This window comes from Hoplias malabaricus, chromosome Y, assembly GCF_029633855.1.
Source record: "Hoplias malabaricus isolate fHopMal1 chromosome Y, fHopMal1.hap1, whole genome shotgun sequence".
NCBI classification, from domain to species: Eukaryota; Metazoa; Chordata; class Actinopteri; order Characiformes; family Erythrinidae; genus Hoplias; species Hoplias malabaricus.
In genome coordinates, this window is record NC_089820.1 from 74,927,660 (window position 1) to 74,945,905 (window position 18,246).

General features: G+C 41.9%; 2 protein-coding genes across 5 annotated transcripts; both read left to right on the forward strand.

The window, feature by feature from the left end:
- The first annotated feature begins 5,431 nt into the window (after positions 1 to 5,431).
- On the forward strand, positions 5,432 to 11,074 carry LOC136679042 (vitamin K-dependent protein C-like). 3 transcript variants are annotated; one of them, XM_066657310.1, is made up of 10 exons: positions 6,280 to 6,489; positions 6,708 to 6,742; positions 6,973 to 7,055; positions 7,535 to 7,692; positions 7,765 to 7,789; positions 7,874 to 7,984; positions 8,523 to 8,663; positions 8,836 to 8,957; positions 9,094 to 9,211; positions 9,412 to 11,074. In XM_066657310.1, exons 3-10 carry the CDS (start codon positions 6,983 to 6,985, stop codon positions 9,969 to 9,971), a joined length of 1,308 nt encoding a protein of 435 aa, XP_066513407.1. In that variant the 5' UTR covers positions 6,280 to 6,489; positions 6,708 to 6,742; positions 6,973 to 6,982; the 3' UTR covers positions 9,972 to 11,074. The 3 variants fall into 3 exon arrangements, with proteins under 3 accessions (XP_066513408.1, XP_066513407.1, XP_066513406.1); XM_066657311.1 differs by lacking the exons at positions 6,280 to 6,489; positions 6,708 to 6,742 and adding an exon at positions 5,432 to 5,733; XM_066657309.1 differs by lacking the exon at positions 6,280 to 6,489 and having other exon boundaries at positions 6,504 to 6,742; positions 9,412 to 11,073.
- Positions 11,075 to 11,203: 129 nt separating this feature from the next.
- LOC136678081 (vitamin K-dependent protein C-like) lies at positions 11,204 to 17,314 on the forward strand. Of its 2 annotated transcripts, XM_066655910.1 has the most exons (9): positions 11,205 to 12,323; positions 12,554 to 12,636; positions 13,116 to 13,273; positions 13,346 to 13,370; positions 13,455 to 13,565; positions 14,104 to 14,244; positions 14,422 to 14,543; positions 16,290 to 16,407; positions 16,608 to 17,314. In XM_066655910.1, the coding sequence occupies exons 2-9, from the start codon at positions 12,564 to 12,566 to the stop codon at positions 17,165 to 17,167; spliced, it is 1,308 nt and encodes a 435-aa protein (XP_066512007.1). In that variant the 5' UTR covers positions 11,205 to 12,323; positions 12,554 to 12,563; the 3' UTR covers positions 17,168 to 17,314. The 2 variants fall into 2 exon arrangements, with proteins under 2 accessions (XP_066512006.1, XP_066512007.1); XM_066655909.1 differs by having other exon boundaries at positions 11,204 to 12,636.
- The last annotated feature ends 932 nt before the right edge of the window (positions 17,315 to 18,246 follow it).

The following is an 18,246-nucleotide window of genomic DNA, read 5'->3' on the forward strand; positions in this document are numbered from 1 at the left end:
AAACTGTCCACAGGTGTGTGTGTGTGTGTGTGAGTGACTGGGTGAGTGTGTGAAACTGTCCACAGGTGTGAATGTGTGAGTGAGATTGTCCACAGATGTGTGAGAGTGACTGGATGAGTGTGTGAGATTGTCCACAGACATGTGAGAGTGACTGGCTGAGTGTGTGAGATTCTCCACAGATGTGTGAGAGTGACTGGGTGAGTGTGTGAGATTCTCCACAGACGTGTGAGAGTGACTGGGTGAGTGTGTGAGATTGTCCACAATGTAAGTGTGTGAGACTGGGTGAGTGTGTGAAACTGTCCACAGGTGTGAGTGTGTGAGTGAATGGGTGAGTGTGTAAAACTGTCCACAGGTGTGAGTGTGTGAGTGACATTGTGAGTGTGTGAAACTGTCCACAGGTGTGAGTGTGTGAGTGACTGGGTGAGTGTGTGAAACTGTCCACAGGTGTGAGTGTGAGTGACAGGGTGAGTGTGTAAGACTGTCCACAGGTGTGAATGTGTGAGCGACAGAGTAAGAGTGTGAGATTCTCCACAGACGTGTGAGAGTGACTGGGTGAGTGTGTGAGATTCTTCACAGACGTGTGAGAGTGACCGGGTGAGTGTGTGAGATTGTCCACAGATGTGTGAGAGTGACTGGGTGAGTGTGTGAGATTGTCCACAATGTAAGTGTGTGAGACTGGGTGAGTGTGTGAAACTGTCTACAGCTGTGAGTGTGTGAGTGACTGGGTGAGTGTGTAAAACTGTCCACAGGTGTGTGTGTGTGAGTGACTGGGTGAGTGTGTAAAACTGTCCACAGGTGTGAGTGTGTGAGTGACACTGTGAGTGTGTGAAACTGTCCACAGGTGTGAGTGTGTGAGTGACTGGGTGAGTGTGTGAAACTGTCCACAGGTGTGAGTGTGTGAAACTGTCCACAGGTGTGAGTGTGTGAGTGACAGGGTGAGTGTGTGAAACTGTCCACAGGTACGAGTGTGTGACTGGGTGAATGTGTGAAACTGCCCACATGTGTAAGTGTGTGAGTGACTGGGTGAATGTGTGAAACTGCCCACATGTGTGAGTGTGTGAGTGACTGGGTGAGTGTGTGAAACTGTCCACAGCTGTGAGTGTGTGAGTGACTGGGTGAGTGTGTGAAACTGTCCACAGGTGTGAGTGTGTGAAACTGTCCACAGGTGTGAGTGTGTGAGTGACAGGGTGAGTGTTTGAAACTGTCCACAGGTGTGAGTGTGTGAGTGACTGGGTGAGTGTGTGAAACTGTCCACAGGTGTGAGTGTGTGAAACTGTCCACAGGTGTGAGTGTGTGAGTGACAGGGTGAGTGTTTGAAACTGTCCACAGGTGTGTGTGTGTGTGTGTGTGAGTGACTGGGTGAGTGTGTGAAATTGTCCACAGGTGTGAATGTGTGAGTGAGATTGTCCACAGATGTGTGAGAGTGACTGGATGAGTGTGTGAGATTGTCCACAGACATGTGAGAGTGACTGGCTGAGTGTGTGAGATTCTCCACAGATGTGTGAGAGTGACTGGGTGAGTGTGTGAAACTGTCCACAGGTGTGAGTGTGTGAAACTGTCCACAGGTACGAGTGTGTGACTGGGTGAATGTGTGAAACTGCCGACATGTGTGAGTGTGTGAGTGACTGGGTGAATGTGTGAAACTGCCCACATGTGTGAGTGTGTGAGTGACTGGGTGAGTGTGTGAAACTGTCCACAGCTGTGAGTGTGTGAGTGACTGGGTGAGTGTGTGAAACTGTCCACAGGTGTGAGTGTGTGAAACTGTCCACAGGTGTGAGTGTGTGAGTGACAGGGTGAGTGTTTGAAACTGTCCACAGGTGTGAGTGTGTGAGTGACTGGGTGAGTGTGTGAAACTGTCCACAGGTGTGAGTGTGTGAAACTGTCCACAGGTGTGTGTGTGTGTGTGTGAGTGACAGGGTGAGTGTTTGAAACTGTCCACAGGTGTGTGTGTGTGTGTGTGAGTGACTGGGTGAGTGTGTGAAACTGTCCACAGGTGTGAATGTGTGAGTGAGATTGTCCACAGATGTGTGAGAGTGACTGGATGAGTGTGTGAGATTGTCCACAGACATGTGAGAGTGACTGGCTGAGTGTGTGAGATTCTCCACAGATGTGTGAGAGTGACTGGGTGAGTGTGTGAGATTCTCCACAGACGTGTGAGAGTGACTGGGTGAGTGTGTGAGATTGTCCACAATGTAAGTGTGTGAGACTGGGTGAGTGTGTGAAACTGTCCACAGGTGTGAGTGTGTGAGTGAATGGGTGAGTGTGTAAAACTGTCCACAGGTGTGAGTGTGTGAGTGACATTGTGAGTGTGTGAAACTGTCCACAGGTGTGAGTGTGTGAGTGACTGGGTGAGTGTGTGAAACTGTCCACAGGTGTGAGTGTGAGTGACAGGGTGAGTGTGTAAGACTGTCCACAGGTGTGAATGTGTGAGCGACAGAGTAAGAGTGTGAGATTCTCCACAGACGTGTGAGAGTGACTGGGTGAGTGTGTGAGATTCTCCACAGATGTGTATAAAATGTGATAATAAAATTGAGAATATTAGACAACAAACTCTAGCCACAGGATCAAATCCATCCTGGCTGCCACCTGATGTGAATGAAATAAAACATAATATAACTGTAAAAGAAAGACTTGAAACCTTTTGCCCACTCCCACAATTAGAACTAGAGAAGATTATCACCTCCGCAAACTGTACAACTTGCACACTTGATACAATTCCCACAAAGTTGCTCAAAGAAGTACTACCAGCTATTATTGATCCTCTTTTAACTATAGTAAACTCATCCCTTAGTCTGGGCCATGTACCCAAAGCTTTTAAACTAGCAGTTATTAAACCTATGATCAAGAAACCAAATCTTGATGCTAGTACACTGTCTAATTACAGGCCTATTTCTAATTTGCCATTTCTGTCTAAGATCTTAGAAAAAGCTGTGGCCCAACAACTTAGTTCATATCTACATAAGAATCATATATATGAAAAATTCCAATCTGGATTCAGGCAACATCATAGTACAGAGACAGCTCTAGTCAAGATAACAAATGATCTTCTTCTTGCCTCTGATCAAGGCCACGTATCCCTGTTGGTGCTTCTTGACCTAAGCGCAGCCTTCGATACAATAGACCACAATATTCTCATAGAAAGGTTAGAAAACATGGTTGGAATCACAGGGACAGCCCTATTATGGTTTAAATCTTACTTAACGGAACGTTATCAATTCGTAAAAGTAAACAATCTAAATTCAAATTATTCTAAAGTAAGATTTGGAATTCCACAAGGCTCTATTTTAGGACCATTATTATTTACATTATACATGTTACCGCTAGGCACAGTTATAAGAAACCATGACATTAACTTTCACTGTTACGCAGACGACACACAATTGTATATTTCAGCCAAGCCCGATGACAAACACAGATTAAAGAAAATAGAGGACTGTGTAAAAGACGTGAAAGGCTGGATGTTGCGTAATTTCCTCCTCCTAAACAGCAACAAAACAGAGGTCCTGCTTTTGGGTCCAAAAGTGACAAGAAATAAATTATCAGACTTAATTTTAAATCTAGCTAACTTTCCAGTTAAACCTGGTTCAGCAGCAAAAAATCTTGGTGTCATAATTGACCCGGATTTATCATTTGATCAACACATAGGTAGTATCACTAGGACAGCTTTTTTACATCTTCGCAATATTGCTAAGATTAGAAATGCCTTATCCCTCCAGGACGCAGAAACATTAGTACATGCCTTTATTACTTCAAGGCTTGACTACTGTAACGCACTACTGTCAGGATGCACCAGCAGCAATTTAAGAAAACTTCAACTAGTTCAAAATGCTGCAGCTAGGGTCCTCACTAAAACTAGAAAATTTGAACATATCAGCCCAGTTTTATCATCACTTCATCGGCTGCCTGTTAAATTCCGCATTGACTACAAAATTTTGTTATTAACATATAAAGCTCTACATGGGCTTGCTCCTGAATATCTTCAAGATACAATTTCCTATTATGAGCCCCCACGTTCACTCAGATCACAGAATACTGGATTTTTAAATGTTCCCAGAATTCAGAAGGCCTCAGCTGGGGGAAGAGCCTTTTCTTATAAAGCCCCCCAACTCTGGAATGATCTTCCAGAAAATGTTCGGGACTCAGACACAGTCGCAATCTTCAAATGTAGGCTAAAAACTCATTTGTTTAGTTTATCATTTGGTAGCTAATGCTCCCCCATAGATAAAGGCGGCAGATCCGGGGGGTCCATGGACACAGGGAATTATAGTAAACTGAGACGCTGGTGCTGTCGTCCCGCCGCTTCTCGCGATCACTCAGGTTTGTTGACGGTGGAGCGGAGGGATGCCAGTGTTTCAGGATGCTCCCGTGTCTGTGTGTCCTCCTGGTTCTCTCCTTTTAGTTAATGCTGTAATAGTCAGATCTGCCGGAGTCATTAGCCACACTCTGGAAATTTTCATATTTTCTACTTTACAAACACAAAACAGTTCAAAACTAATTCCATCCCTTTACATCTTTCCGAGTAAACGACTGCCCACCTGTCTGTCTGGACACTGATGGATGACTGTCGAGATCCTCCTCCACGCTTCAGACCAGCTGCCCACGCTCCAGCAACCACCAAGTGCCTTGAAGCTGTCCCTACACTGAAGTTCTCATGGACTACTAACTATCATCACCAGTAGATTGACCAGAGGAGGATGGGTCACCCCTTGTGAGCCTTGGTTCCTCCCAAGGTTTCTTCCTCAGCTGGGGGAGTTTTTCCTTGCCACTGTCGCCCCTGGCTTGCTCACTTGAGGGTTTTACATTTGTTTTTACATTTCATGTCAAATCTTTGTCTTACTGGAATTCTGTGAAGCTGCTTTGTGACAACATCAGTTGTGAAAAGCGCTATATAAATAAATTTGATTTGATTTGATGTGTGAGAGTGACTGGGTGAGTGTGTGAGATTCTCCACAGATGTGTGAGAGTGACTGGGTGAGTGTGTGAGATTGTCCACAATGTAAGTGTGTGAGACTGGGTGAGTCTGTAATAACCTGTGATGGACTGGCAGTCCAGCATGATTTCCTGCCTTGCACCCAATGATTCAGAGTAGATTTCGGACCCACTTGGACCATGAATAAATAATTAATATGACGAACAAAACTAAATTCTACTCAAGATGTCAATCATTCAAGGCCTTTTATGAGAGAGGAAATCCGTCTTTAGAAATGTTGTATGTACATCTATAGAATCATAATGAATACTGTGATTAAAAAAACAAAGAAGAGCTTAAGGAGAAAATATCTTATTTCTGCGGAGTTAAACAGCCCAACAGAGGTGTCCATTTCACTCAGACACATTGTGTTACAGAATGTAAACATTACCCTTTACTTTGACTATGAACCTATCACTATCACTAAGTCTAACCCTAGTGAAGAACGCAGATAGGAGCTCAGGCAAGTTTTGGGAAATATATATGAAACATAAAATTTGTCAAGGTAAATATCAGAGTTAACCCATTTAATCCCAAATGTTTTCCAGACATATAAATAACCAATTTATATGTGATTATTAACCTTAGGGCGGCATGCTGGCTCAGCAGGTAGTGTCGCTGTCACACAGCTCCAGGAACCTGGGGTTGGTGGTTTGAGTCCCGCTCCGGGTGACTGTCTGTGAGGAGTGTGGTGTGTTCTCCCTGTGTCTGCATGGGATTCCTCCAGGTGCTCGTTTCCTCCCACAGTCCAAAAACACATGTTGGTAGGTGGATTGGCGACTTAAAAGTGTTCATAGGTGTAAGTGTGTGAGTGTGTGTTGTCCTGTGAAGGACTGGCATCCCCTTCTTGGTGTGTTCCCACCTTGCACCCATTGAATCTGGATAGGCTCAGGACCCACCGCGACCCTGAACTGGATAAGCGGTTTCAAAAACAGTTGTCCCCTATTTATGTTAAAATACTCTATTAACCTATTTGTTTTTTTGTTTGTTTTTTTGAGGGCTTCGATGCAGTCATCCTCTTCTTGTGGTGCAACAGTTCTGGTCATGTGACAGTTTACTCTGAACATGTGACATGGCACATATTTCACTGAGATACTTTCTTATTTATATATCTGTGCTGGAATATTAAGAAAATATAGAAAATATATCGAATGAATGAACATATTTTTCAGGAACATATTTAGAGCTACAAAAAATAATAATAATAAAATTTACGGTCACTGTTGTGACAGATGGGATTTCATTCCCTTCATCTGTATGTGTGTTCTAAAGAGCATATTCTATCTAAAGCAGTTTGTATTGTTTTAGACCAGGCATTATATTTTTAGAGAGAAATGTTCTGATCTTGAAGTCTGGCTGTTTTTGGTTATTTGCATTTGTCCATTAATTTGGGCTGACCAGAGGTTGGAGGCTTGGAACAGACTGTGGACTGTCAGTAAACAGATGATAGTTAGTCATTAACACAATTTAAACACCACATCAAGCATTCCTGCTCCCTCTATATTTTTCAGCATACGTAAGTAAGTAAAATGGTTATTTGGTTTTGGATCATATTAATTTAGCAGTTCTGTGTATTCTCTAACCAGTGTATGGTTTTGTGAATGAAAAAGTTCAGATCTTGTTAAGGTTACTTCTGTAGTGTTGACGACTGGGGATTAAAGACAAGACAGGACTACACTTAGTCAACTTACTTAAGTGATGGTGATGCCTGTGTTTCTTTATGTATCTATAATCTAAGGAGGAATCAGACTGTATTAATCTGTTCTTTATCTGGTAAGAGGAATCTGCCTTTACTTTTTAAAACTAGATGCAGTAATTAATTTATAGAGCGTTGTGTGATTGTTGTTTCATACATGTTCTACTATGGACAATATATGCGTATAGTATGGGATTAAATTGCAGTAATTTACTATGATAGTAATAATGTTGTTTAGGTTAACTGTTACACTATGTAACCACTATATCTTTGGTAACATAAGGATTTCGATCTCGTTCTGTCTAAGGTTTGTGACAATGGCGAGGAGATACTTCCTCTGCTTTATTTTGCTGAATGTCCTCTGGGATTCTACAGCTCTCAGCACATCAAGTAGGCTGGCAAATTTTGATATTTCATATTAAATCAATGGCATATTTAATGAGTTCAATCCTTGGTTAATCTAACTGAAATAAATGTGTGGCAAAATTGTTCAAGACTAACCAAGAAACTATTGATCTGTTTGTTGGAAGGTGAAAAAAGATTCTCATGACTCTCTACATTTGTCAGAATAAGTGATATTTAAAACAAATAGTAAATCAATCTGATTATTAATTATTTTACTAAATAAATAAATATTTAACATTAATATATAAACATGGACTAATAACAAATGAAAAATAAAAAATAAGAATTTAAACAAATAAATGAATAAACAGAGGAATTGCTTTGTGGACTGTTTTATTATAAATAGAGGATATTAAACAATGTTAGTTCAGACTTAAAAGTGCTTTTGAACAAACATTTGCATGTATAGCCCTTTGTTGAATTCTCTCACTCTCTCTTTTTGTCCTGTCTCTTTTATGTATTAGTTTTCTACAGTAGCCCAAATGCTCATATGCTCCTGCGCACCAAAAGAGCTAACAGTTTCCTGGAAGAACTCAAGCCTCCGTCACTGGAGCGAGAGTGTGTGGAGGAGCGCTGTGATTTCGAGGAGGCCAGAGAGATCTTCCAGACCAGAGAGACCACGGTCAGTCACTGATATCACTTGAACATCTTATGCTAATGGTCAAATACCTGACTCTGTTTGTTTTCATTACAGCTGGAGTTCTGGACTCAGTATGTAGGTGAGTATGTATCTTCTCTCTGTTTTTAAAGCTATACTGTGGCACCATACTCAAAACACTACAGTCTAGTGTTATGTATGTCAGATGGCAACCAGTGCATCCCAAACCCCTGCCAGAATGGGCCTTGTGTGGATCAGTACCAGTCCTATGTTTGCAACTGCAACCCTGGCTTTGAAGGAAAACACTGTCAAATACGTGAGTCCACATTTACAGTTTCATCAGAGACTATAAGAGATGTGAAAGGCAAATGTCATTTCAGGTCAAGGTGAGTGGTCTTTATAGTCATTCCCCAGTATGTTAAAAACATGTAAACAAGCCTGGTGCTAGAAATGGAGTTACAGTGTGTTCAGATATGTGGAAAAGCAAATTTAGTTACAACCCAGATATCATTGTCAGATGGTGAAATGACACTGACAGAATGATTTTGGGTGGAAAGGTTTTATCAGAAAAAACTACAAGCCATATAAGTGCACTTTGCAGGTTTGTCATTAAGAACTGTATCTCATCTGTAGCATCACATGCATCATTGGAAAGGGACAACTCTAACCCCCCCACACTGGCCTGTTATTATTTAGATAGTGGGCCATTCCCAGCACAGTTGTGACACTGACGTTTTAATGGCAGAGTAGTGTGTAGTCCACTGGTACTTTTCCAAAGTGTTAAAAGTGTGTGAAGGTGGATTACAGTGAAAGCTGGATGGCATTCTGAGAGTCATGTGTTGCCTGTCCCACAGAAATCACAGCCTTTAACTGCTCAGTTAACAATGGGGACTGTGACCATAACTGCCACGAGAGGAAGGAAAAAAATGGACGTTTCTGCAGCTGCGTCCAAGGATACCAACTCCACGAAAACTACAAAGAGTGTACTCCAAAAAGTGAGGATATGTGCTCATACCTTCTCTCATTTTAGCTGAATATAAATGAACAACTGAGTGCTAATATGAGTGTGAATGCCGAATCATTTCAAAATCACAGAAGGCTTTATGTGAATACAGATTAAATATAACTTCTGTATTCAATGATTCATGGTTTCTCTCTGCATTCCAGATCAAGATTCCTGTGGGCAGATTTTGATCGCCAAGTCAGTTTACAGTACGAAGTCCAAGTCAGTTATAACACCATGGCTCATGGGTGGTGAGGTTGGCAGAAAGGGAGACAGTCCCTGGCAGGTAGAGTAATTGTATAGACTAGTGCATCATTACATGATTAGGACATGCATGATAATGACCTGTATTGTGAGAAAAAAAACTGCATTTGTAACATTAGGTCATTATGGTACCACTGATCTGTGTATGTGCTCTCTAGGCTCTTATATTGAATGCCAAAGGAAAGTTTCACTGTGGGGGTGTCTTGATTGATGAAAGCTGGGTCCTCACTGCTGCCCACTGTCTTGAGACAAGTCTTCGGTTCAGTGTCAGACTAGGTTTGTTCTTCTTTTGTTCTAAATCTGATGGTTTTTAATGTTGCCGTTACATGATATTGAAGGGTGACCACTCACAGGTGCAAATAGCTGTTCAGGCTAATATTGTGCCCCTGTGAAACAGACACTGAATACACCAAACCTGAACAGTCACCCTCTAGTGCCTGACATAGACATTGATGTTAACATTTCTGTCTCTTTAGGTGACTATTTGCGATTTGTGAATGAAGGAAGTGAAGTGACCATCCCTGTGTCCAAGATTATCCCTCATCCAAAGTACAACCCTTTGACAGTAGACAACGACATAGCTCTCCTTCGTCTAGCCACTCCAGTGAAATTCAACCAATACATCCTGCCTGCGTGCCTACCAAGCCGCAGCCTTGCAGAGCGTGTGCTTCACCTCAACGGGACCCAAACGGTGGTGACCGGCTGGGGCAAACAAAACGAGACAGCGCTCCACTACAGCCGGGCTCTTGGCTACATCACCGTTCCCTTGGTGGATCATGCAGAGTGTGCCCGCCACATGGTCAATAACTTGACCCAGAATGTGCTTTGCGCTGGAATTATAGGCAAGGTTAGGGATGCCTGTGAGGGAGACAGTGGTGGTCCCATGATGACCCTGTACCACAACACATGGTTCCTCATAGGCCTAGTGTCCTGGGGCGAAGGATGTGGCCGTACGGACAAACTGGGCATCTACACCAAAGTCGCCAACTATCTGGAATGGATTGACAACACCCGGAAAGATGTGACAGTCCCTTGATCAATTACTGGGATTACAACTCTACTGTGCAATCACCATGTTCACTTGTTGGGCTTCTTGTTTACTATGTCAGGGTGGTAACACGGCTGCACAACACTGTGTATGTTAATCATTTTTCAGCCTTAGCAATACTGAAATCACAGAAGGATGCAATATGTATACATTCCCTCCAGCGCATCACAATTTTTTTTTTACTGTGTGCTATTGCAAATCATTGTCCCAGATGAGTGTCTGTGTTCAGTGGGAATCAAGCTATTCTTGCAATGCAGTCCTACAAATGTAGGTTATTACATTAATTCATGTAATTCAGTATACACTGAATCACTAAATATTGCAATTGTGACTGAGGAAACACTCAGTCACTGAGGAAAGTGTGAGAGTGACTGGGTGAGTGTGTGAGATTCTCCACAGACGTGTGAGAGTGACTGGGTGAGTGTGTGAGATTCTCCACAGACATGTGAGAGTGACTGGGTGAGTGTGTGAGATTCTCCACAGATGTGTGAGAGTGACTTGGTGAGTGTGTGAGATTCTCCACAGACATGTGAGAGTGACTGGGTGAGTGTGTGACATTCTCCACAGACGTGTGAGAGTGACTGGGTGAGTGTGTGAGATTGTTCACAATGTAAGTGTGTGAGACTGGGTGAGTCTGTAATGCCCTGTGATGAACTGGCAGTCCAACATGTTTTCCTGCCTTGCACACAATGATTCAGAGTAGGTTTCGGACCCACTTGGACCCTGACCATAATGAAAGCCTTACAGAAGATGAATATATGAATAAATAATTAATATGACGAACAAAACTAAATTCTACTCAAGATGTCAATCATTCAAGGCCTTTTATGAGAGAGGAAATCTCTCTTTAGAAATGTTGTATGTACATCTATAGAATCATAATGAATACTGTGATTAAAAAAACAAAGAAGAGCTTAAGGAGAAAATATCTTATTTCTGCGGAGTTAAACAGCCCAACAGAGGTGTCCATTTCACTCAGACACATTGTGTTGCAGAATGTAAACATTACCCTTTACTTTTGACTATGAACCTATCACTATCACTAAGTCTAACCCTAGTGAAGAACGCAGATAGGAGCTCAGGCAAGTTTTGGGAAATATATATGAAACATAAAATTTGTCAAGGTAAATATCAGAGTTAACCCATTTAATCCCAAATGTTTTCCAGACATATAAATAACCAATTTATATGTGATTTTTAACCTTAGGGCGGCATGCTGGCTCAGCAGGTAGTGTCGCTGTCACACAGCTCCAGGAACCTGGGGTTGGTGGTTTGAGTCCCGCTCCGGGTGACTGTCTGTGAGGAGTGTGGTGTGTTCTCCCTGTGTCTGCATGGGATTCCTCCAGGTGCTCGTTTCCTCCCACAGTCCAAAAACACATGTTGGTAGGTGGATTGGCGACTTAAAAGTGTTCATAGGTGTAAGTGTGTGAGTGTGTGTTGTCCTGTGAAGGACTGGCATCCCCTTCTTGGTGTGTTCCCACCTTGCACCCATTGATTCTGGATAGGCTCAGGACCCACCGCGACCCTGAACTGGATAAGCGGTTTCAAAAACAGTTGTCCCCTATTTATGTTAAAATACTCTATTAACCTATTTGTTTTTTTGTTTGTTTTTTTGAGGGCTTCGATGCAGTCATCCTCTTCTTGTGGTGCAACAGTTCTGGTCATGTGACAGTTTACTCTGAACATGTGACATGGCACATATTTCACTGAGATACTTTCTTATTTATATATCTGTGCTGGAATATTAAGAAAATATAGAAAATATATCGAATGAATGAACATATTTTTCAGGAACATATTTAGAGCTACAAAAAATAATAATAATAAAATTTACGGTCACTGTTGTGACAGATGGGATTTCATTCCCTTGATCTGTATGTGTGTTCTAAAGAGCATATTCTATCTAAAGCAGTTTGTATTGTTTTAGACCAGGCATTATATTTTTAGAGAGAAATGTTCTGATCTTGAAGTCTGGCTGTTTTTGGTTATTTGCATTTGTCCATTAATTTGGGCTGACCAGAGGTTGGAGGCTTGGAACAGACTGTGGACTGTCAGTAAACAGATGATAGTTAGTCATTAACACAATTTAAACACCACATCAAGCATTCCTGCTCCCTCTATATTTTTCAGCATACGTAAGTAAGTAAAATGGTTATTTGGTTTTGTGAATGAAAAAGTTCAGATCTTGTTAAGGTTACTTCTGTAGTGTTGACGACTGGGGATTAAAGACAAGACAGGACTACACTTAGTCAACTTACTTAAGTGATGGTGATGCCTGTGTTTCTTTATGTATCTATAATCTAAGGAGGAATCAGACTGTATTAATCTGTTCTTTATCTGGTAAGAGGAATCTGCCTTTACTTTTTAAAACTAGATGCAGTAATTAATTTATAGAGCGTTGTGTGATTGTTGTTTCATACATGTTCTACTATGGACAATATATGCGTATAGTATGGGATTAAATTGCAGTAATTTACTATGATAGTAATAATGTTGTTTAGGTTAACTGTTACACTATGTAACCACTATATCTTTGGTAACATAAGGATTTCGATCTCGTTCTGTCTAAGGTTTGTGACAATGGCGAGGAGATACTTCCTCTGCTTTATTTTGCTGAGTGTCCTCTGGGATTCTACAGCTCTCAGCACATCAAGTAGGCTGGCAAATTTTGATATTTCATATTAAATCAATGGCATATTTAATGAGTTCAATCCTTGGTTAATCTAACTGAAATAAATGTGTGGCAAAATTGTTCAAGACTAACCAAGAAACTATTGATCTGTTTGTTGGAAGGTGAAAAAAGATTCTCATGACTCTCTACATTTGTCAGAATAAGTGATATTTAAAACAAATAGTAAATCAATCTGATTATTAATTATTTTACTAAATAAATAAATATTTAACATTAATATATAAACATGGACTAATAACAAATGAAAAATAAAAAATAAGAATTTAAACAAATAAATGAATAAACAGAGGAATTGCTTTGTGGACTGTTTTATTATAAATAGAGGATATTAAACAATGTTAGTTCAGACTTAAAAGTGCTTTTGAACAAACATTTGCATGTATAGCCCTTTGTTGAATTCTCTCTCTCTCTCTTTTTGTCCTGTCTCTTTTATGTATTAGTTTTCTACAGTAGCCCAAATGCTCATATGCTCCTGCGCACCAAAAGAGCTAACAGTTTCCTGGAAGAACTCAAGCCTCCGTCACTGGAGCGAGAGTGTGTGGAGGAGCGCTGTGATTTCGAGGAGGCCAGAGAGATCTTCCAGACCAGAGAGACCACGGTCAGTCACTGATATCACTTGAACATCTTATGCTAATGGTCAAATACCTGACTCTGTTTGTTTTCATTACAGCTGGAGTTCTGGACTCAGTATGTAGGTGAGTATGTATCTTCTCTCTGTTTTTAAAGCTATACTGTGGCACCATACTCAAAACACTACAGTCTAGTGTTATGTATGTCAGATGGCAACCAGTGCATCCCAAACCCCTGCCAGAATGGGCCTTGTGTGGATCAGTACCAGTCCTATGTTTGCAACTGCAACCCTGGCTTTGAAGGAAAACACTGTCAAATACGTGAGTCCACATTTACAGTTTCATCAGAGACTATAAGGGATGTGAAAGGCAAATGTCATTTCAGGTCAAGGTGAGTGGTCTTTATAGTCATTCCCCAGTATGTTAAAAACATGTAAACAAGCCTGGTGCTAGAAATGGAGTTACAGTGTGTTCAGATATGTGGAAAAGCAAATTTAGTTACAACCCAGATATCATTGTCAGATGGTGAAATGACACTGACAGAATGATTTTGGGTGGAAAGGTTTTATCAGAAAAAACTACAAGCCATATAAGTGCACTTTGCAGGTTTGTCATTAAGAACTGTATCTCATCTGTAGCATCACATGCATCATTGAAAAGGGACAACTCTAACCCCCCCACACTGGCCTGTTATTATTTAGATAGTGGGCCATTCCCAGCACAGTTGTGACACTGACGTTTTAATGGCAGAGTAGTGTGTAGTCCACTGGTACTTTTCCAAAGTGTTAAAAGTGTGTGAAGGTGGATTACAGTGAAAGCTGGATGGCATTCTGAGAGTCATGTGTTGCCTGTCCCACAGAAATCACATCCTTTAACTGCTCAGTTAACAATGGGGACTGTGACCATAACTGCCACGAGAGGAAGGAAAAAAATGGACGTTTCTGCAGCTGCGTCCAAGGATACCAACTCCACGAAAACTACAAAGAGTGTACTCCAAAAAGTGAGGATATGTGCTCATACCTTCTCTCATTTTAGCTGAATATAAATGAACAACTGAGTGCTAGTATGAGTGTGAATGTCAAATCATTTCAAAATCACAGAAGGCTTTCCTTTATGTGAATACAGAATATACACAACTTCTGTATTCAATGATTCATGGTTTCTCTCTGCATTCCAGATCAAGATTCCTGTGGGCAGATTTTGATCACCAAGTCAATTTACAGTACGAAGCCCAAGTCAGTTATAACACCATGGCTCATGGTTGGTAAGGTTGGCAGAAAGGGAAACAGTCCCTGGCAGGTAGAGTAATTGTATAGACTAGTGCATCATTACATGATTAGGACATGCATGATAATGACCTGTATTGTGAGAAAAAAAACTGCATTTGTAATATTAGGTCATGATGGTACAATCCGGATTCCAAAAAAGTTGGGACACTAAACAAATTGTGAATAAAAACTGAATGCAATGATGTGGAGGTGCCAACATCTAATATTATATTCACAAATCACAGATCAAAAGTTTTAACTGAGAGAATGTATCATTTTAATATGATAATATGTATACATATTAAATATGTTGTTTCAAAATTTCATGGCATCAATAAATCCCAAAAAAGTTGGGACAAGGCCATTTTTTACCACTGTGTGGCATCCCCCCTTCTTCTTACAACACTCAACAGACGTCTGGGAACAGAGGAGACCATTTTCTCAAGTTTAGAAATAGGAATGCTCTCCCATTCATGTCTAATACAGGCCTCTAACTGTTCAATCGTCTTGGGCCTTCTTTGTTGCACTTTCCTCTTTATGATGCGCCAAATGTTCTCTATAGGTGACAGATCTGGACTGCAGGCTGCCATTTCAGTCCCTGGATCCTTCTCCTACGTAGCCATGATGTTGTGATTGTTCCAGAATGTGGTCTGGCATTATCTTGTTGAAAAATGCAGGGTGTTCCCTGAAAGAGATGACGTCTAGATGGGAGCATATGTTGTTCTAGAACCTGAACATAGTTCTCTGCATTAATGGTGCCTTTCCAAACATGCAAGCTGCCCATGCCACAAGCACTCATGCAACCCCACACCATCAGTGATGGAGGCTTCTGAACGGAGCGTTGATAACAACTTGGGTTATCCTTGTCCTCTCTGGTCCGGATGACATGGCGTGCCAGTGTTCCATAAAGAACTTCAAATGGTGACTCATCTGACCACAGAACAGTCTTCCATTTTGTCACACTCCATTTTAAAAGATGCCTGGTTCAGTGCAAATGTCTAAGCTTGTGGAGCTTGCTTAGAAATGGCTTCCTCTTTGCCCTGTAAAGTTACAGCTGGCAACGGCGGACGGCACAGTGGATTGTGTTCACTGACAATGCTTTCTGGAAGTATTCCTGAACCCATTCTGTTATTTCCTTGACAGTGGCATTCCTGTTTGAGGTGCAGTGACGTTTAACGGCTGGAGATCACGAGCATCCAGTAGAGTTTTACGGCCTTGACCCTTACGCACAGCAATTGTTCCAGATTCTCTGAATCTTTTGATGATGTTATGCACGGTTGATGATGATAACTTAAAAGTCTTTGCTATTTTACGCTGGGTAACACCATTCTGGTATTGCTGCACTTTCTTTCTTTCTTTCTGCGCAACAATGGTGGAATTGGTGATCCTCTTACCATCTTGGCTTCAGAGAGACACTGACACTGTAAGAAGCTCTTTTTATACCCAATCATGTTGTCAATTGACCTAATTAGTGTTAACTGGCCTTCCAGCTGTTCATTATATGCTCAATTTCCTTTTTCCAGCCACTTATTTCTACTTGTCCCAACTTTTTGGGATTTGTTGACACTGTGAAATTTTGAATCAACATATTTTTCCTTTAAAATGTTACATTTACTCAGATTAAACTTTTGATCTGTCATCTATGTTCTATTACGAATAAAATATTGACATTTGCCATCTCCACATCATTGCATTCAGTTTTTATTCACAATTTGTTTAGTGTCCCAACTTTTTAGGAATCCGGTTTGTACCACTGATCTGTGTATGTGCTTTCTAGGCTCTTATATTGAATGCCAAAGGAAAGTTTCACTGTGGGGGCGTCTTGATTGATGAAAGCTGGGTCCTCACTGCTGCCCACTGTCTTGAGACAAGTCTTCGGTTCAGTGTCAGACTAGGTTTGTTCTTCTTTTGTTCTAAATCAGATGGTCTTTAATGTTGCCGTTACATGATATTGAAGGGTGACCACTCAAAGGTGCAAATAGCTGTCCAGGCTAATATTGTGCCCCTACGAAACAGACACTGAATACACCAAACCTGAACTGTCACCCTCTAGTGCCTGACATAGACATTGATGTTAACATTTCTGTCTCTTTAGGTGACTATTTGCGATTTGTGAATGAAGGAAGTGAAGTGACCATCCCTGTGTCCAAGATTATCCCTCATCCAAAGTACAACCCTTTGACAGTAGACAACGACATAGCTCTCCTTCGTCTAGCCACTCCAGTGAAATTCAACCAATACATCCTGCCTGCGTGCCTACCAAGCCGCAGCCTTGCAGAGCGTGTGCTTCACCTCAACGGGACCCAAACGGTGGTGACCGGCTGGGGAAAACAAGACGAGACAGCGCTCCACTACAGCTCGGCTCTTGGCTACATGAACATTCCCTTGGTGGATCATGCAGAGTGTGCCCGCCACATGGTCAATAATTTGACCCAGAATGTGCTTTGCGCTGGAATTATAGGGAGGGTCAGGGATGCCTGTGAGGGAGACAGTGGTGGTCCCATGATGACCCTGTACCACAACACATGGTTCCTCATAGGCCTAGTGTCCTGGGGCGAAGGATGTGGCCGTACGGACAAACTGGGCATCTACACCAAAGTCGCCAACTATCTGGAATGGATTGACAACACCCGGAAAGATGTGACAGTCCCTTGATCAATTACTGGGATTACAGCTCTACTGTGTGCTCACCATGTTCACTTGTTGGGCTTCTTGTTTACTATGTTAGGGTGGTAACAGGGCTGCACAACACTGTGTATGTTAATCATTTTTCAGCCTTAGCAATACTGAAATCACAGAAGGATGCAATATGTATACATTCCCTCCAGCGCATCACAATTATTTTTTACTGTGTGCTATTGCCCCAGATTGTCCCAGATGAGTGTCTGTGTTCAGTGGGAATCAAGCTATTCTTGCAATGCAGTCCTACAAATGTAGGTTATTATACTAATTCATATAATTCAGTATACACTGAATCACTTAATATTGCAATTGTGACTGAGGAAACACTCAGTCACTGAGGAAAGCGTGAGAGTGACTGGGTGAGTGCGTGAGATTCTCCACAGATGTGTGAGAGTGACTGGGTGAGTGTGTGAGATTCTCCACAGATGTGTGAGGGTGACTGGGTGAATGTGTGAGAATCTCCACAGATGTGTGAGAGTGACTGGGTGAGTGTGTGAGATTCTCCACAGACGTGTGAGAGTGACTGGTGAGTGTGTGAGATTCTCCACAGATGTGTGAGAGTGACTGGGTGAGTGTGTGAGATTCTCCACAGATGTGTGAGAGTGACAGGGTGAGTGTGTGAGATTGTCCACAGATGTGTGAGAGTGACAGAGTGAGTGTGTGAGATTCTCCACAGACGTGTGAGAGTGACAGGGTGAGTGTGTGAGATTGTCCACAGATGTGTGAGAGTGACAGAGTGAGTGTGTGAGATTCTCCACAGACGTGTGAGAGTGACTGGGTGAGTGTGTGAGATTGTCCACAGATGTGTGAGAGTGACAGAGTGAGTGTGTGAGATTCTCCACAGACGTGTGAGAGTGACTGGGTGAGTGTGTGACATTCTCCACAGACGTGTGAGAGTGACTGGGTGAGTGTGTGAGATTGTCCACAATGTAAGTGTGTGAGACTGGGTGAGTCTGTAATGCCCTGTGATGAACTGGCAGTCCAACATGTTTTCCTGCCTTGCACACAATGATTCAGAGTAGGTTTCGGACCCACTTGGACCCTGACCATAA